At 39.1% G+C, this 20,381-nt stretch overlaps 1 protein-coding gene across 1 annotated transcript in view; it reads right to left on the reverse strand.

Moving 5' to 3' along the window:
* LOC139695643 (homeobox protein aristaless-like) overlaps positions 1 to 20,004 on the reverse strand; it is a 224,828-nt gene extending 204,824 nt beyond the window's left edge. The window contains exon 1 of the mRNA XM_071594453.1: positions 19,373 to 20,004. Coding sequence (XP_071450554.1) covers positions 19,373 to 20,004 — 632 coding nt within the window. The remainder of the gene's footprint in view (positions 1 to 19,372) is intronic.
* Between the last annotated feature and the right edge of the window lie 377 nt (positions 20,005 to 20,381).

Genomic DNA, 20,381 nt, shown 5'->3' on the forward strand with positions numbered 1-20,381 from the left:
GTTATCGTCATTGTCCCATCGCCTCGTCTTTATCCAGCTCAAATACTCTTCACCGTTCGCTTGCAGCCCTCCTCGGGCGGATAAAAATTTGTTTGTAACTTTTTATTCTGTTGCCAAAGGCGGAATTTTGGTTAATCGTGATGCCTTGTGACGATGAGATAATTGCTTGCACAATTTTCGCGTGATGGCGCGTTCAGCATTTCCGGTGTGTCAATTATAATTTAAATTACATAAACACTTTGGAAATAATTATCTTCCTTCGGAAGATAGCGTGCAGTGCATTTTAAACAGGTAATTGTTTCGGATTCTGTTGAAACATGACATATGAGTAGAAAGAATGACGTTTGAGTAGACTTTAAATATTAATTATTTCAATCGGCTGGAATTCGAAGTGAAAAAAAGGACGTATCTACAAAAACGCAGTGATGATTGGGGAATTTGAACACGGTCTAATCAGAGAACCAAGCCAATTAATGAAAACAATGCTATAAAATTAATGGAAATGGAAAAACTCATGGTATAATCTAATTATATGAAATATTACTGGAATAATAAACTAAAAATGGGAACTACAACGGAATATTTCATAAGTACGTAGCACAGGAAAAATAATGAAAATTGTATTTTCTAATCGCATCATTGCTTTAGAAAATTTTTTAGCGAACACGATTTTTCCTACTTAAAAAAAATCCAATTATGATCAAAGCATACGTGGATAAAAATGTCCTTAAGATAATGAATGCGATTGAATACAATCAAAGGCTTTGAAGGCTTCATCTACATCTCTAATACCCAGCAAGTCTACGCAGAGGTGTTAGGCCATTAGCCATACATGAGAAAATTTGTGTCAATACATATTAATGCATATTGATGTATATTTTCTCACATACGCTGGAAAACGTACTCACATCTTAATTTGTGCCTATAAAAATCATGCTAAAATTGAAGTTTTAGAATGAATCATTAAATTTTGGTTTTTCAATAAAAATATTCGGGTGTTTGGTTTTGATTTTATGATGAATGCGCGACGTCCGATGAAAGAACGAGGGCTCGCATCCGTCGGCGAACGACAGTATTTATCATAATTATTCCCAAGATGTCGTATGAAACCTCAGGTATCATGTGCCTTTGTATAAAGTCTAAAATCTTCCCTTCTCTCCTCTTGAATTAAGGTAACCTAAACAACCTAAATCCTCCAACAGACCAATCACTCCTACTCTCTTCTCGCAGCAGGGTTTTATTAGTCTAGCGGATGTTTTCTGTACCTTTTAGAATTCCTTAATTATTTTTCCCTCCCGTGGACTCCGAATAGTTTCTCCATTTGCGCTTATCCAAAGCGAAATAAAATACCCCTCTGTTAGCTTTTCATTGCGTATTCCGAGAACTACACCTAATGAAGCCTAATTTCTTTAAGACTGACCCCTCTTTATCCGAGTTTCATGCCACTGTAACTCACAGTGCTTCTCATCTGTTCTGAATAGCTTAATTCAACCTTTTCTAATATATACTTAACGCTTCCTCTTTTCTTTCATTCCAAAACTTCAGTGCTACCCATTATTATATATTTATTCTATTTTCTTTGAACATTCATTTCTTAACTAATTGAGTAGCTTCAGGCGTGATGTGGTGGAAGTCGAACATAATGGATAAATGATCATAACACTTTTCCACTTGATAACATTTTTATTTTTACGACCGGGTTTCAATGTATTACATCATCAGCTGATGATGATGTAATACATCGAAACCCGGTCGTAAAATAAAAAAAATATCAAGTGGAAAAGTACTACGATCAGTTATTCATCCATTTCTTATACCACTCCGATATCTGGTTTAAATCGATCGAGATTTTCCGGCAATTTGCCGATTGCCTAACTTATATGTTGATATCAGTGTGTCGTTTACAAATATTCTAAGGTTACTACTAACGGTGGAACTTAGGCCATTAATACGTTTAAAGAAGAGTAGTGCCCATACAACTCTTCCCTGTGGCACTTCCGAATGCACATCTGCCTCTTTTGAACTCAACCCTTCGATGTATTTTTGTTTACGATAAGAAATAGCTAACCGGATGAGGCACTTTCTCATTTGTATGAACATTCAATGAAATAGTATTTTGCTTGAGATTTTCATTCACCACAGAAACCAAATCCGATCTGGGTAGCGATACTTTAGCTAAAATATTGGAAAATTCGAATGTAAAGTGATCTCAATGAAGCATTTTCAAAGGCGTGAATTTGTTCAAACATCGCAGTCAAGTCTTCTTTCTACAACAATATAAAATTTGACTTTTTTCAGAGTTTTGAATGGAGGGCATTTTTGAGAGAAGGATTGGTACTCTTGAAAAAAACTTCCTTCTTGGTTGAATTTATTTAAAACCACGGCTTCACGCACTTTGTTAAGTGTAAGCGTAGCAACATTTTATCGAATTACGTCAAGATAATTGCTTTCGCCGAGGGGGTAATCGGAAATGGAGGAGAGAAGTGAAGAATTCATTCATAAATATATAATTTTTATGGATTTGTAGCTCAGGATGATCACATTATGTTGCTATGGAGATGCTGAGCAGTGATGGTTATCAATTATCATTACCCCATGGATACCGCTCACAGCCCGAGGGAATTTCCTGCACCGTAAACACTCGCTACGAAGAAATGCACATTAAAGTCTAAGAGGTTTTTAAAGGGCAAGATATTTTGCTCAGGTTCATGCAAATATTATTAATTTATTCATTCCCAAGAAAAAATTCACGATCGTTTTTTCGCCTATCCTAATCTCCCTTAAATATAACCCTGTTACGTCCGGACCATACTTTATAAGAACATTTCTCTGCATCCGACAAATTCCGGAATTCGGTAGCCCGTTTCGACTCCCAAGTCGATTAAATGACTCCGAAAATTTCGACCATTAATCACAATTTCAGATCTTCCGACGAGAGAGCGGGTTGTATTTCGTCGAAGTCGACTCCATCCCTCCTTCACACACGTTCCATCTCCCTCCGTATCCCCTCTTCCTTTCACCCCCAAATAGAAGTGCTCCAAGTCTCGACGAAAATGTCGTCGAATTACCACCACGGTGGCGGCGGAAAGGGTATTCGTCTCCTCAATTCCCGATCCTTTTTCCTTCCCTTAACTTTACCCCGCTCCGGGAGTAATCAATCAATAATCATTATTCACCCATAAGCGTATACTTACGGTCAGGAGTGGTGAAAGCATAAAAATCCACTCCCTCATCGTATGTATAATCAGGAAGTTTCCTCTGAGCATATTTATTACGTGTGCGCGCGCCTGGAGTCGAAGAACCAAGACGCTCCCGGCACTTAACGGCTCCCAGTCTTGCCTCTTCCCCACATCCATCCCTCCCACCCGCCCGTCGTTGCTCGGGGGTTGGGGGAAAGGAAGAAAAAGAGGAGCGATCCCCCCTCTCCCTACTTCCAACCCCTCCCCCTTCACTAGCATGCCAAACTAGAATTGACATAACGTATCGATACGATTCCATATCGATCATTTTCATTCGATAAATCACTCTATGATAAATTTCGATCGATCATTTTCATCATGGAATTTATTATTTGATAAATTCCATAATAGGTGTTACTACTATCGATACCCTCGATATATTTAGTTTCGATAATTGAATTGATACGCATCAGCATCATTCAATGTCCAGCAATCCGAGAATCGGTTTGAAGCGATTCTTCAAACTTTCTGCCCTCTTTCCAATATATCGGATAATACCCTGATTGGATCAATCGTCCATGTTAGAAAGAAAACTTTATGCACTCCTCCTCATGTTTAATTAGGCGGCCTACACACAGTTCGACACACTGTTCCCGTAAGCATTTCATCAATCATAGTTATGTTTTTGCAACCCCATGAGCTGTTATCGTTATTAGATGCAAGTAGGCATGGCGTTTTACAACTAAAAGAGATATGAGCAAGTATTATTAACACTATTAAAATCTGTAATTCTCGTCATGCACAAAAGGAGCGGAAGGTTAATGGGGAAAAATTGGCGTATTTTGTATTGCTACTCAATATGACACGGCATTACTGCGATAACTTTGAATTAATCAAAAAAATTATCATATCGACTATTTTCCAATATTCCGTTACGACGGTGTCGTAACTTGGATCAAGTTGGATATCCTTGAACCAAACTTTCCGAACGAAAATAATAAACCAAATATTCCAAAAGGCGGTGGTCATCGGAATGGTCGGGCCAATTCCTTCCTCTTCGACGGCTACGCGCTAAACGGACGGGAGGAAAAATACGCGTTAAAGCCTCCGGTGAGTAAAAAAAGGAGGAATCAGGAATTCTTTCCGATGGAGCATCTCTTATTTGGGCAATCGAATGTCCCCGCCTCCGTTTTAGCCTCCCGCCCACTTCCCTCTCCACGCCCACCCCGTGTCGCCGCCCTCTGCGCTGCCCTTCGCGTAATCGCGAGGGAAGAAGGCAGGGAGAGTTAGGCGTCTTCGAAATGACGGGGTGGGCCGCCCCGGGCAGGAATAGTGACAGGTGCTTAATACCAACACCACCGAGCGCGCTTTTAGGGGCGGAAGAGGTGGGGCGTGCCCCGTCCGTGAGGCCCCCCTTTCCCTCGCAGATATTGGGGAGGAAAACGGAGGGTGTGCCCGAAGGCGAGGAAACAGTAATTCCTCCTCCTTCTCTACCACCATCGTAGGGACTAAGGATTTTTATTGCTTTTAGCATCTATTCTTCAAATATAGCAAATATAAATTCAACGGGATGTTGATAAAAAAAAAGTCGTAGTATTTCGTATTTAACTTGAATTGATACAGGTTATGATTCGAGATAACATTTGATTTAATAAAGAATTTTATCGATAATATTTAAACTTTTCGTTTCGATAGTCTTCTAATATACTACCTTGATCAAAAATTTCCCGGAATTTATTCAGAAAATTAAAAATACAAGTTTATTCATCTACGTATCGTAGATCTATATTGTCCCCTTCAAAGTAATCCCCATCGACTGCGACACACTTATGCCAGCGCTTGATCCAATCCTCGAAACATTTTTTATATTCGGTTTTCGGTATGTCCATCAGTGCTTCCTGCGATTTTTCCATTACTTCCTCTCGGCTGCTAAAACGCGTTCCCCGTAATGGTTTTTTAACTCGATTGAACAGAAAGAAGTCACAGGGAGCCAAATCAGGTGAATTCGGTGGCTGTTGGATGGTATTTGTTGCATTTTTCGTCAAAAAATTACGAATAATGATAGCACTGTGCGACGGTGCGTTATCATGGTGCAAAATCCACGAGTTTTCTGCCCACATTTCTGGTCTCTTTCGGCGAATTGCTTCACGCAAACGTCTCATAACGCCCAAATAATACTCTTTGTTTACTGTCTGGCCTTCTGGCAAAAATTCATGATGCACTACACCGTTGTAATCCATGAAAACCGTCAGCATTGCCTTCTTTTTTGACTGAAAACGACGTGGTTTTTTTGGTCTCGGCTCATTTGGTGAACGCCATTCACTTGCCTGATGTCTGGATTGCGTGTCGTACTCATAAACCCACGTCTCGTCTCCAGTAATGATCCTTTTGATGAATGTGGGGTCGGATTCAGCCTCGCAAATCATGTCTTTTGCGACGTCAACACGGTCTCTTTTTTGCATGAAATTGAGGTCTTTTGGCACCAACTTTGCTGCTACACGACGGAAACCCAAATCATTAACCACAATGTCTTGGGCGGATCCATAGGCAATGTTCAAGTCCTCCGCTATTTCTCTGATGGTTAATTTGCGGTTATTGACCAACATTTCTTTTACTTTATCAATTTTTTCACCGACTTTCGATGTCGATGGTCTGCCACTGCGTTCATCATCTTCGATTGACTCACGACCACTTCTGAACCGCTCGTGCCACTGGTAAACGACCGTTTTTTTTAGAGAATCGTTGCCGAAACACTTTTCCAACATTGCCAACGTCCGTGCGCCACTAAATCCGTTTTTTACGCAAAATTTAATACAAGTTCGTTGTTGCAAATTTAAATCCATTTCTGAAATTGTAAAAAATCGCCAACACACACAGAGATAGATGTACTCTTGGCTACGTAACTTTTGCAAATGTCAAGTTATGACACTAAGATTTAAAGGGAATATCAACAACAGATGTACCAATTTAACAAAAAAAACAGAACTCAAATCGGAACGATGGGAGCGCCACACGGTGGTTATTCCGGGAACTTTTTGATCAAGGTAGTATGTCGATAAGGGAATCAACTGTATCAAGTAATCGCGCCGGCCTCGTGATTCATTCAGTGCAGTAAACATGTTTGCAATGAATGAGTAAAGAGAGCGTAAGCCAATTTCGGGGGTAATTAGACCTCGCAAACATTATTTTTTGTACTTTATTATTTTTTATAGGAGATGTCGACAATAGGGCATGTCGTAACAATCTGAACGAAGAAATCGAAAAGTTCTCAGACGAGTACCTCGGAACTTTCTGGGATTTTGCGGGTGACGGAGGAAGAGGTACCCACCTTCAAGATCTGTACCAAGAAAGTGCATTTTTTCATTCGTCGTAGAACTATTGGCGAAATGTTTTTTTTTCCTCCTGAAAACGACTCTTGACAAACCGCTTGTCACCTGAACATTTTTACTTGGATTTATCATTCATGATGTTGAACGTCAACATTAACCCCAATTTGGATTTTAATGTAATTTAAATTTAATTTTGATTGTAATTCAATTGATTTTTTTGATTTTAATTTTCTTTTGAAAGTACTTCGATTGTATTATGTCGCAGAAACATGTGACGAATGACTTTTGTGAAAGGCGGAGCAATAAATCACTCCAAATAAAATAAATCACTCCAAATAAAATAAATCACTCCACACTCACCAAGCGTTCACTGTTATTTTGCCTCTCCTCCCTTTCAAAAAATTCACTCCCTCACACTGTCGACCCCTTTAACTTATCGTGCAACAACTTCACTACCCAAGCTTTATCACAACTTTCAGTAAATTAAAATTTTCCCCGGTCCATGCTCGGTTCTCGTTGTTATTGTTATACTGTTATTGTCTTTTGTCCTCTTTTATGTTTGTTATATTTTTCACTGTAAATTGGCGCCACTGCTGTATGTGAACAATGTTTTCAAATAAATAAATAAATCCCATAATGCTCCTTGTTAGTACGAATCCCAGAGATCAGGGTGAGGTGTGGAAATTGACAGTGTGTCTTTTAGTGTTTCTGTAACTGTTTCGTATGTATATTTTTCCTTACAAAAATTCCCTATCAAAAAATATTTACCACTTACTCTTTTGTCTATTTGCGAAATGGGCGCTAGATTTGAGATTGATTGAGAATGTAATAATATATTTAACATCGGTATAGCTAACAAGTAAAATGTAAGTATCTATTGCTTTGCGATTAACATTTCGAAATATGACACTGATTACTTCAATTTCGATATTTCTTAAGACTGCGCTTCACGCTTCGCAGCAGTTGGTAATATTACCATCGTAATTTCTTCACGACTCTTTTTTGCCATTTCACGGTGGCCTGCTGGTGCCACAGAAAATATAATCTCATGCTTACAATTTCACAAGTCAGCAGAAAAGCAGTCATGGTGAGAAACATTCACTTTTTGCTGCTTACGTGACAATCATATTTTCATCGTTAGTTTTTCAATTCAAACAATGAATGACTGCAGCTGTTATACTTCCTTATTCAATGCTAATTTGCTTACAACCAAATGAGTTTGCTTTATTGCAGTTTTATTTCAATTTAGGTATGAATTAATCTGTCGGTTTTCCTATCTTCCCATCATTTTCTCTTGCATTTCCCTCCCAACAAATCCATTAAATCTCAAGGTGCACCCGACGCAAATTGATTTTAAGTTCCTTATAATTCTCGCTCTTTACATTTTGCTTCATCTTAAGTACTCCTCAATTTTTCTCTTTGATTCTTCAAATTTTTTCGTACCATCTTAATCCAAAAACAGCTTTTGCCTCCTATTTCTATATATAAAACCTATTTCTCTCCTCTGCTTTTTCAGCCGCCCCCATATGTCTCCTGTATATTGGATACCTACTACTATTCTCGTGGAATATTAAATATCGCTTCATCCATCAAAAGCAAAATAGTTTTTAAAAAAGACGATTTTTCTTTAGGCAAATAATAATGTTGGGGTATTAATATTTTATCAGATATTAATGTATTTTGTTGTACCCTTTCTAGATTGAGCCAATACTCACCTAGTTTGATTTGGGGAAATTCATTGGGTTGAAGTGGTGAGTAATGGATTCGCGATGAAAAGAGGACCTCTCAATGGGCAGCGGATGAATAGGAGAGAGTTGAGTTTCGAAAGGTATTGAGCTTTGGAGGAAAACTAGCGGGCACGTAAAATGGGATGATTATTTTGCTTTTACCAGGAAATTTAAATGGGAAAATATCTCTTGAATCAAAAGGAAAGGGTGTTTTGTATGACGACTCACGGGGAATTCCAATTCCGTGGGGAAGAAGCATTGGATAGGGAAGATGAGGATATGCAGTCAACTACTCTTCGGAGGAATAATGACAATGAACAGAGCGAAAAATCATGCAAACTTATGTAATCCTATTACATGACACGTTTCCGTATTATCTCCGAATGAATTAAGACACTGGAATATTTGCCCTTCTTGATGAGAATTTCATGAAGAAGTTAATATAAAATGACTGTCCAACTTGAGGTGGTTAGTTAATTAATTTATTTAACGTCTTTTACTGGGGCGAGATTGAGGCTATTTAGTCCCTAATACCACCTTAACATAACCACAAGATAGAAGGCAATCCAAACCACTCAAGCCCGAGGTGGAGGAAAACTCGCATAGATGGTAGTCAAACCCACGACCTTTTGATTGGCGGTACCCAACCGCCATCACGACAGGCCTAATGAGGAGTTAAAGACCCCAAGAAATATTTCAGTTCAATGCATTCCCTGAGACTAGCAAAAGTAGCTATGACTTAGTCCTTCCTTCATGCTGAGACCTGAATGAACATCTAATTTACCCATGCATGGGCTAGAAGCTACTATTAACCCATAAAATAGGTATGTAGTATTTTATTAGACTCTTCCTATTTTTGTTATTAGGAAATTTCAATAAATGATAGGTTTTCCAAATGTGGACGTTCCAAGAGAAAAGAGCAAAAATTCTCGTACTATTTGATGGATTTATTTATTTATTTCACATCAAATTGAGAGCAGCACTTCGAATTTAAATCAGAATTTTAACAATAATATAACAATAGACAATTGAAAACACCCTAGTAGATGGATTTAGTCTCTAAAATGTGTACTGTGATAGATGTAAGAAGCTGCGAGAGCATTCATTTGAATATTTCAAACACTTACTCAGAATATTATTGTCAGATATCTAAATGTTTATCGTGGATTCTATGCATACATGTAGCTACTAGGTATCCTCCTATAACTTTACCACAGACGAGAGTTTTATTTTAGTTTTCAAGAATTTCCATAATTACAAGTTTTTTAGCACAGTTATCTAATAAAATAATTGTTATTTATATTAAAATAAACGTGAACGGTAGAATATGTGTTCATTTTCTTTTAGTATTAGTTTTTGGACACCCATGTAAGATAAAGTTCGCTTAAGGCTATTTTTAATCCTGTACATTTCCACCTTTGATGCGTCATTTTTTTGTGGTATCCGGAGTAACTGCAGTGTATTTCTGATAAGGCTCCCACAATTTCAGTATGTTGTGAACCCAGCAATGGCCTTCAACGTGACTTGAAAATGTACGTCATGCTGAAATCAAGTAAGTACAAGCGTGACTCACAACAAAATCTACAGAGGAATACGATTTTTTTCTCCGTTCTTCAAGGTGAAAATATTAATGACTTTTTTGAAAACGTACATCTCAACCCGATTGGAAGAAGAAGGAGGAAAGAATACGCCCCACCAACATGTTACATATTAAACTCGATAAAGTTGGTACAACAAAATTTATTGGCTGTGAGAGTCTAGTATAATGCTGAAATTTCAGAGGATACACGCACCAATTCCTTCTTAACCCCAAACTACAGGGATGAAGATGCTCCTTATCGATATTCAGCGTGAATTTGGGCTTCTTTCCATAAACGGTGATTTCCATAACACCAGTCCCCATCTTTGTGTGCCACGCCCTCCCTCTCTTCTCCGATCCCACTCCTTCCCCCCGAATCGGTCTCTCTTCACCGCATGGTATTACCGCACCGAAGGAGGTGGGAAGAGGAGGGGGGGAAGCCATGGTGGGAAAGCGTTCCCCGGGGGAAAGAACTCTTGAAAATCTGAGGCTTCCGTGTTACCTGGAAATTTTGGAGTTTTCTCAGTAAAAAAATATCTCTTCCGATGGGATAGGTAACCCATTACGGACTGATCATTACAAGCTACGCAAATCAGTTATTTCCGGACCATTTTCACCTGTTGGGTATATTTTCTGTCCGTTCGACCGCGACGGCCTATTAGCATTTATCTGTTTAATTTCGTTATTGAACGTCCGGCATTAATTTGACCGACGAATCGTGTAATTCCATTTAAAATGGAAATTCAATGGAGAATGTTTTGACGGAATTTCCCCTTCCTCTCCCAATCCCCACCAAATCCTGGCCTTTCACATTTCCTCCCCCAGATTTTTCGGCAGCTCAATTAAATTCCGTTAATCAAAAATGGATTCAATTTCCACAATTTTCTTGTGCTGGTTTTGGCCGTGGGACTACAAAATTGGAATTTTGTTTGATATAAAGATGTTTCGGCATCATATTTTGAGACTAAAGGCGTGGATTTCTGCCTTTTAAATGCAGAAAAACCACCCTAGTCGTGAACGGTAGGGAGTCGTAATACTATATTTGACGGTTTCTCGCTAAACTTCATGAACTTCCACAAAGTTTAGCCAGAAACCATCAAATACAGAACTGCGACTCCCTACCGTTCATGACTAGGGTGGTTTTTCTGCTTTTAAAATGCAGAAATCCACGCCTTAAGTCTCAAAATATGATGCCGAAACATCTTTATCATGAAAGTCGTTATTCTTTCTGCAGACTTCAGAGTTTTATCATTTATCTAATGGATGCCAATAACCATTGTGTGTCAACCACAGTGAATTTGATATATATATATATATATATATATATATATATATATATATATAATGGGCTGACACAATATAACACAAATAGAATAGAATAGCAACATTAAAAGGACACTCACACGGTAAATTGTTCGAGCTTTCGGCCCTCTCAGAGGCCTTCAAGAGAGACTCCGTCAACAGAGGTCTCTGATATCCCTGCAGAAGCAACGGGCATCTCAGAGTCAAGGGAAGGGCGATTTTAAACTATTTTATTTTATGCTTTGGAAACTACGGCTGATTTCAGAAGTAATTTCATTTGAATGAAAATCACGCCACGGGGTCCGTTGCCGTAGAAGAGGATTTAATTAAATTGCCATGCCAGAGTTACGATCTCATCTAATAGATATTCACGTAATGGTGCTCCAAAAGTGATCTTTCGACGCTCTCCAAGGTTGAACAGAAAATAAAGAAACACACCAATTCCACGATTAATTAAAGAATTACAATTAAATTAATTTTTACAATGCACAAAGGAATACATATCAATTAATTTTGGAAATGCTGTGTTTCTATTGTCTATAAAATGGAAATTTTTCACCTAGTAATGGTGGAAGCATATGATGACCAAGTTTATTCTTGTATAAGTATGCTCAGTCGAGGTATTTTTATAGGGTTGTGCAAAAATATAAGTATACGAGCGTTAAAGAACACATAAATAATGCGGTTTGCACAAGTATAGGTGTTGGATGAACGTCTGAATGGGCAGGGATAGGCTAAGGAGTAAGAAAGGCTTTTTCGCTATCGTAAGCTTTATAACATCCTACGGAAATGGTCGGAGAAGCTTGGGAAAAGTTGGAGGCATGAATAAAAGAAGGCGGGAACTTATTAAGCCACTTAGATTTCCGGATGATAAGCCATTCAGTCAAGGGAATGCACTCGTTTGTTTAAGTGCATGACAGGAACAATGTGAAATATATAAGATTAAGATATTTCATAGGAAAACATGAGTAATAAGATTTTCCGTATTATGAAAGATAAGTAAAAAATAAAAATGAGACCATGGAAATCTAAGCAAGCGGAAAGATGAAAGTATATGAGAAATTTTGATTTGGATTAAAAAAGGCCTTATCAGTAAGGTCATTATGAGAACAATTGAATAAGCAGTGGAAGCATTTACAGTAGAGAGGGAACTTATTACCTTAACTATTCATGAGGAAATACGTAAAGAAAAGATAAGTAAATGATACAACATAGATATCAAATACTTGCAGCTACAACTACACAATATTCCTCAATTCATCATAAGGGCATATCGGTGGTAGGGTGCTACGACACCATGCAGAAAATGTACATTTCACTTCATGAAGAAAACATTACTGATAAATAAATACGCTTTTCCAATAAACATGTATATATATATATACATATATATATATATATATATATATATATATATATATATATATACATATATATACATATATATATACATATATATACATATATATATACATATATATACATATATATTTATATACATTATATATATATATATATATATATATATAAAATATCTTCGAAATGGAACGCTCTTCGGCGACACACAAATATATATATATATATATATATATATATATATATATATATATATATATATATACACACACACATATGTATAATATAAACTTTGACTTTTTGAATGAGACGAAATTGTACATAATGCATTCGAAAACGTATACACCTGAGTCAAACATCTAACGAGGTAAAAACTGCAGTTTGGATTCACCCATCAATGAATTATGCAACATTACTAGTTTAGAGAATAGCATTGTAGAGTAACATCTCCTAGACGAATCGTGGTCGAATGATGAATAGATTTCAATGTGAAATCGTAAAGTGTTACTTCACCTCATTAAACTTGTTACGAGCTGCACAGAGTAGGGTAAAAAAGAGCTTCACTAAGCCGTTGGTTTCCTTTGCCAACGAATCGTTGTCGTATCCAAGTGCCCAGGCACTGCCCAGATGCGTGTGGCCCCCCTTCGGGACGGGTGTGGCGTTCCCCCCCCCCCTCTTCCGTCTCCCTCTCCCACTCGACTTTCAACTCTGACATGACGGCGATCAAGAAAAAAAAGAAGGGCACCTCGCGAAATGCACCCCCTCCCTCCCCGTCACCCCTTATTCCAAAAACATTAAACTGTGACACGTGATGTACTGCGGAATGAGTCAGGTGCGCAAATGGCGCCTCCTCCACCGATCGCGTGCGACCCACAGGGACACGGCAAGGGGTATTCTGTTTTAATTCGCATTTCCCTCGACATCTCGTGCCCAGTCGAGGTTAACTGATTTCATACATTTAATTATTCTCTGTTTGGGCGACATTTTGGGAAAGGCCGGTATCGGATTTCGCGAATTTACGTATTTAGCATTTTTTTAGCGGGAACTGGGAACGGGACTCTACATGATATTTTAAGTTCTTATTTCTGATTTTTATCTTTGAAACATGGTGCTGGAGGAGAATGCTGAAGATTAAATGGACAGACAAAGTAAGGAACGAGGAAGTATACAGAAGAGAAGAAGAGGATGGGACCATGTGGAGAACTCTACGGCAAGGGATAAATAGATGGATTGGACACACATTAATGAACAATGCATTGATTAGGAATATAATAGAAGGAAAAATTGAAGGGAACCTTCAACGAGGAAGACCAAGAGACATGTGCATACACCTGTACATGTACCGGTAGGACAAATTAAGAAGGACGTAAAACAGAGAAGGTATCAGGGGTTGAGGGCATTGACATTAAATGGAGTAGAGGACGGCTGCAGTAAACGAATCCTAGGATTGAAATACTGATGTTGATGACCTCTGATCAAATCATTAGCATCCAATTAGCAACCCCTTTCTCAAAAATTACAAGTTTGTTCAAATGTATTTGCAGGTCACTCATGAAGAGAAACTTGAAAACAATAATTCTAGTATACTATATTTCCTCAACGGTGTACATTACAAAAGGTGTGATTTCAAAAAGTTTTGTATCATTTTTACGATTCTTTTAAAGGTTGGAATAAAAGAAATATGAAACCAGTCATAAAAAATACAATATAATCGATTTAATCAATCCAGAACAGTTTAAATACATGGGCGTAACACTGACATAATTACCATTCATGTGGTAAGCACATTAAAAGAATTTGCAGTTTAGATTTTAAGAACCTTGATTTCATTAGATGGGTTATAGGAAAATCTAATGAAAAATTGAGACGGAGAAGTTACTTTCTTTAATAAGAATGGACATCCATTAACTGGGATTTACAGGAGATGACAAAAATTCAAGAATTCCATCAAGTTCAGAGAAAATTCTCCAGGCTTGTCAAAAGTTGTTACGAGAATAGAGTAAGCGCGAATGGTGTGTGATGGAAGAATCAGTTTTGGAGCCTTTTTATTTTTGACGAGAGCAGGAAAGAACTAAGACCTTTGGAGAGGTACCAGACACCAGAGTTTCCTTGAGATAGAGGGAATTAATATGGTGCCAAATCATATCGGTAGATTAGACCGACAGGAAAAAGAAGAGATATAGAAACCGTCACAGACAGATTTAAGTGCTCGTTCTTCCCTTGCACAATACGTGCTAATAGCAAAATTGTTCCCAATAGTCCCAAAACGTAAGTTAGTTATAAAACTAATTGCTGATGAATTCGTTCAAAACAATTAATCCTTAATTTCTGCTTATTTAGGCACGAGTGAGCTGATGTACCCGTGTATTCTGGTGAATATATGTGCTAATGTTGCTGATTTACGGATGGTGGCCTAACAACCACCGCTACCCACCTTTGAGATGGATTTCGGGGTATTGTGTAATGTATGGGTTTTAAGGAATTTTATTTGAATAAGAAAGCAAAGAGGAGGAGATTAAAAGAGGAATTGAAATTATTAACTATGTGAAACAGCTACTGGAAGACATTAACGCAAAGAATAATAAAGGGATGAAGACATTTATGCTCTAGTATTGAGAAATCTCTCCATTGATTGCTGATGAGGAAGTATTTTTAAAAAATATTTTAAAAGACGTGCAGATAGAATTTTACCTTTCAGAATCGGTTCCTTTTTCTTGTTGCTTGAAAAATGTGACGTTTTACCGACAAACTTGACCATGTGTGCATTAATCTTATGCAAAGCTCTTGGGAGTAGAAATTTTTCTGAGAATCAGTACAACTGCTTCCGATAGTTAACTTCACAGTTATATGGTCCCAAGTTAAGAAAATTATTTGCGCGTCGCCTTTCATCCTTTGGATTTACTTTATTAATCTCTGGTTAGTAGGTAACCAACTGGTTCACATCTCGTCCCAATATTAATACGGCATGCATGTAAATTACACCTAATTCTTGGGGATTGGTTTTCGATTCAATAGGCAGGAAATAAATGGCGTTTTTCAGTTAGTTTCCTTTTGTCTTAATTAAATGTATATAATTAAAGGCTTGATGACTTCAAGTGAACACGATGGGGTTATAACATTCCGCACGAAAATATTTACCATTACACCGGGACTTTCCGGCTATAGAAAAGGTTGGACGGCAAGGGGATTCATTAAAAATAATAAAATTCTGCACAAAAATACATCTTGCCTTGTGATTTTATTGCTTCCTTTTGAGCTTAATATTTCTTGCAGGTTGTTAAGAATAATTTAGCTTGTGCTACCCTGGTGCAGCGCATTCCTTTAAGAATTCTTTAGACATAATAGAACCAACAAAATAATAATAAATTTTAAGTCCTTATCAGACAGCACTTATTCAAAGCAGGTTCACGGAACGCCAGAACTTTGGGAGGGGTCATTAAGTGCAGGGATAAGTAATAGTTTCCGGAGTCATTATTCTTCGTTGACGCGATAATTTTTCCGATAGTAACTTGCCCATACCATTTCCCTTCCACCGTTTGGGAACGGTTGGTACCTAGAGTACGAAACAATAGTGGGTATAAGATTGGAAGAAAGTATTTTAATTATGAATGATTCACTAAACAATTATCACCAGCTCGTCGAGATATGATACAGTTTGCTGTTTTCCTCTATTCGGGCTTGTGCGTCGCAATGACTGACGTCAGATCGACATTCGTCCGGCAAGTTCGTAGATTTCGAAATCCAACCATGCCACTAATATCGTTTCCGGTCGAGCGAAAGTATTAGACCACGATAATGCCTTTTCCTGCAAAAGGAAAACAAGAATGTCGAGTAAATGATAAAAAATATAATCTTTTCCATTTTCTGTGACGCATTAGTTTGATTAAGTTCCACTCGCGACAATTATATCGCTATTTTAACTGAGGCAAGGTGACGTTTGCGCTAATGGATTGAATTGAATATCTTATCATCGAAACGAGAGATCTATATGGAAGTCAAACAACCATTTCCCGTCTCATTTGAAATCAATGAAAATTATCGCGTAATATGATCGTTTAAAAAAAGTCTCGTTTGAAATGTACCTTTCGGTATAACTGAAATCTTATACGAAAAACGACTATTCGAATGGGACTTTAATGGATGTGTTCATCTTTGTTCTCAGTTTACAGCAAATAAATCATTCATGAACATTTACGGGTAAAACTCATTTCGAACTGGCGACATTCTCATACTTACATCGGGTTATATTGTTTTCTTTATTACATACATCTCCGTTCACAAGCTCTAAAAATTATAATTAAAGTTTTACTTATTTAGTTCAGTGACTCATCCCTCTCCAATCATTTAAGCAAATCGGGTGACCGTTTTAGTGTTTAAACTATAGGATACGCCTATCTGAGAACAAGCCTTGGCATGGGTATGAAGGACGCGATGCCCTCTTAAATGACGCGGAAATAGACAACCTCGTAGTAGGGCGTGAACAGACGCCTCGATGTGTTTAGCTAAATCGGCTTTTATTTAAAGAGGTGCTCGTTTTCTTGATATGGAGGTAACGCCTATGGAGACGCCTCGTCTTGGAAACCTTTGACGACTCCACCCGCATCTCTTACTTCGAACTTCCGAGATCGAACGCTAGAGGCTCTTCAATCTTGCCACCTCTAAAGCTTTACTGCATTTATAATGTACGGTCATAATTGCATGTTACGCCATTTTTGACCTAATTGATATAAATATCAAAAATGCAAAACTGGGAGGTTATAACTTGACCTCGTACTTTAAAAATGACATTCTGGATCAGTTATTTCAAAATGGAACCAACAAAAGCCACAAAAAAAGATATTTGATGTTAGGGTAAACATGTTGACTATCATAATAAGTTGGTTATACTTGGTCGCCATTTTAATGCGTAATTAGAACTCATACTTGTATCGCAGCCACCAAAACTTATAGTTATTATTAAGTGTTCTTCCGGTTAAGGAAGATTTTGGATGGACACCACTACGAAATAAATATTTTGTGACTCCTAACAAAACACAAAATTCATCATCCTACTCTACATCAGGTCCCTCTTCATCTCTGAGTACTTTCTTCCTCCCTTCATCCCGACCAACATTCCTATTCTGTTCCTTCCCTTTTCTCGTTTGCCTAACAGTCTCCCCTCTATTACAGTCTTCAACATCCCACTACCGATCAATACGCCCTTCATCCATTTTTCCTGCCTCCATAGGATTTCTCCCAACAAACCCCTCTCTTCGCCTACCATACCAAGTACTTCCCCATTTGTTTTCCTTCAGGCCCAGTTTACCTTCTCCATTCGTCTCCACTCTAATATTTCGAAAGCCTCCAATCTACTTCAATCATCCGGCTTCAGTTACCACGTTTCCGTGCCGTACATAACTACGCTCCATACCAAAGTTTTTACAGGCCTTTTCCTTACATCCTTGTAAAAGGAACCTTGGGTGTGAATAAAAGGTAATACTCAGCGCGGTATAAATATCAAAGGCGCTTAATCTTTAACCCTGTATTTCGGTATAAGAATCCTTATCAGGAATACTATGTGCAGGAATGGGAAAGGAATTGAACTCCAATCACTTTAAGTGATTTACTTGGAAGATTTTTTTCACAAAATACAAAAACTTCTTTAAATGCAGGATACATGTAACTCAATTATTGAAAAATAATTGTTCAAATCATATCAATTATTTATTAGTTATTAACCTACATATATTAGCTGACACGCTTAGGACGATAAAGGTGAGAAACGAGTGTTTAAATATAAAATTTGAACGATAAAATCGGAACCGATTAAAAGGAAAAGATATTATTAATGCATGATTTATTACGTATTATATTCATTAACAATCTATATGCATTTAAACGGTGTTTAAAATCAATGCAGAAGGATTTTCACCTGGAGGTCCAGTTTTTTTCCATGTTCTCCTTCATGCCTCTAGTTTCCTAGGGATATTTAATATTCGAAAAATTACCCACAACTTGGGTATGGCTGAGGGTGCTCAGTGGTATTATCAGGAATTTAACCCAGCACTTAGCCCAGCCCAGTATATTACACACCGGTTTACCACACCCAAAAATTCATGCATTCAATTGGACGTTGGTAGGGGGCAGTTCCAGGCATTCTATAGGTAGGGGTAAGTTCCTTTCCTGGTGCCGCGTATGTTGACTAGGAATACCTGAAATCCGAAGAAAACCCAGCTAGGTCGAGTGTCCAGAAGTGTCTCAAGGATTTCATCTTTATTTTATTATTTATGAATGTACCCTGTTAGCCACCGCTAGGGTGAGTGGCAGAGGGTGAATACACACCAGAATAAGGTTTACGCGAACATGACCCTACTGCGGTCATGTTCGGGTAATTTTTAATTCTGTTGGCTTAATTGTTGGCTTTTCCACATGTTCCCCGTATGTTTTTCACCCGGGAGTGATTGTGAGTGAGTGTAACGCTTAGGTCTTTAATTAAGTTTACACATTCCATTTTGGTGTTCCCAATGCAGTAGGCGTACGGGAGGGAATTACTCTTTTTCCAAAAATTTATTGCTACGCACTTTTTTAACTTAAATTAATTGAGTTGATCTTGGATGCTTCCGGACGACCGCCCCTAGGTTAGGCTACCACGCCTATCCTCCCGAATGTACGTGCCAAATAACTGTTGGTCCAATCAATACGCAATCATAAAAATCAACCTGAACACTTCGAGCGTTAAAATTACCATTCGGAAGACAATGGCACGAGCGCCATTAGAGGCGAGACCATTTAATTCAGACTTGCCCAAACGGGTCGCGCAAGTGTCCCCGCCGTTATTATCGGAGCGTGCAGCCCGGACGTTACTTTCGGCGCCACGGGGGTGGGGTAAGAGGGGTGGAAGAGGAGAAGGGGTGAACCCACCTGGTGAATACATCCGGGTAGTGCGTGCGAGCGAACGCCTTCTCCAACTCCTCCAGCTGGAACGACGTAAACGTGGTGCGGTACCGGCGCTGCTTCCTCTTGGGTGGGAAGTCGTCGTCGGTGGGGGATGCGCTGCCTCCGGGGGTAGTGGAGGCGGGGTCCCCGGGGGACGGGCCTCCGTTCCCCGGCTCCAGCGGTCCCCCGACCGCCCCCCCTCGCCCCTTGCCCCCCTCCTCGTCCAGCTCCCCGTCCAGCGAGGAGGTCTCCTTGGCCGCGGTGTCCACTTCGGGGAGGTCCACCACGGCAGCCTCGGACACGCCCATGGCAGCCGGGGGAGGACGCAAGGTTGCGGCGGGTGGCTGCGGCGGGGGCGAGGAGCTGCTGCCAGGGGACGATGCGGCGGAGTGGGGGCGGTGCGGGGGCGGGGACGGGGCAGCCCTCTTCGGGGGCTGGTGATCGGGGACGGGGGCCGGAGGCCGCTGCGGGTGGAGCGGGGGCGGCGATGGCCGAGGGGGGGCGAGGGAGCCGGCGTGGGTGTCCAGCCGAGCGGATGACGTCACTCCAGAGTAGTCTGCGGGCGAGAGAAAGGAGAGATATCGGGTTGATAAATAAAACCTTGCTTTGGGAGACATTACATTCAATTCAACGGCGAAATGTGTGCATCATAACACGAGTACATCTACAGTATACCACAAATTGTGACATAAGGGCGAGTAGCAGAGGGTGTTCGGTTACCTGCCAGTAGAGTAAATAATGATTGATATGCATCAATGGTATCCAGGAAGTTCAGCGTACCCTACTTTATGTTTCGTACTGTGAATGATTGGAATTGCGCGAGAAAAAATATTACTCCTATCGCTAAGTTCGGCAGTCAAAGTCCCTTAACTTCTCATTGTAATCCATCCTACTAAAGCAATGCAACCTTAGGATCATTTTCTGCGTTCTAGCGTTATATGCGACTGATCTGCATTTTCTTTTAATATATTATGTGACCTATGAAATCTTTCTT

Source organism: Hetaerina americana, unplaced genomic scaffold (assembly GCF_022747635.1).
Source record: "Hetaerina americana unplaced genomic scaffold, ioHetAmer1.1.p SCAF_61, whole genome shotgun sequence".
NCBI classification, from domain to species: domain Eukaryota; kingdom Metazoa; phylum Arthropoda; class Insecta; order Odonata; family Calopterygidae; genus Hetaerina; species Hetaerina americana.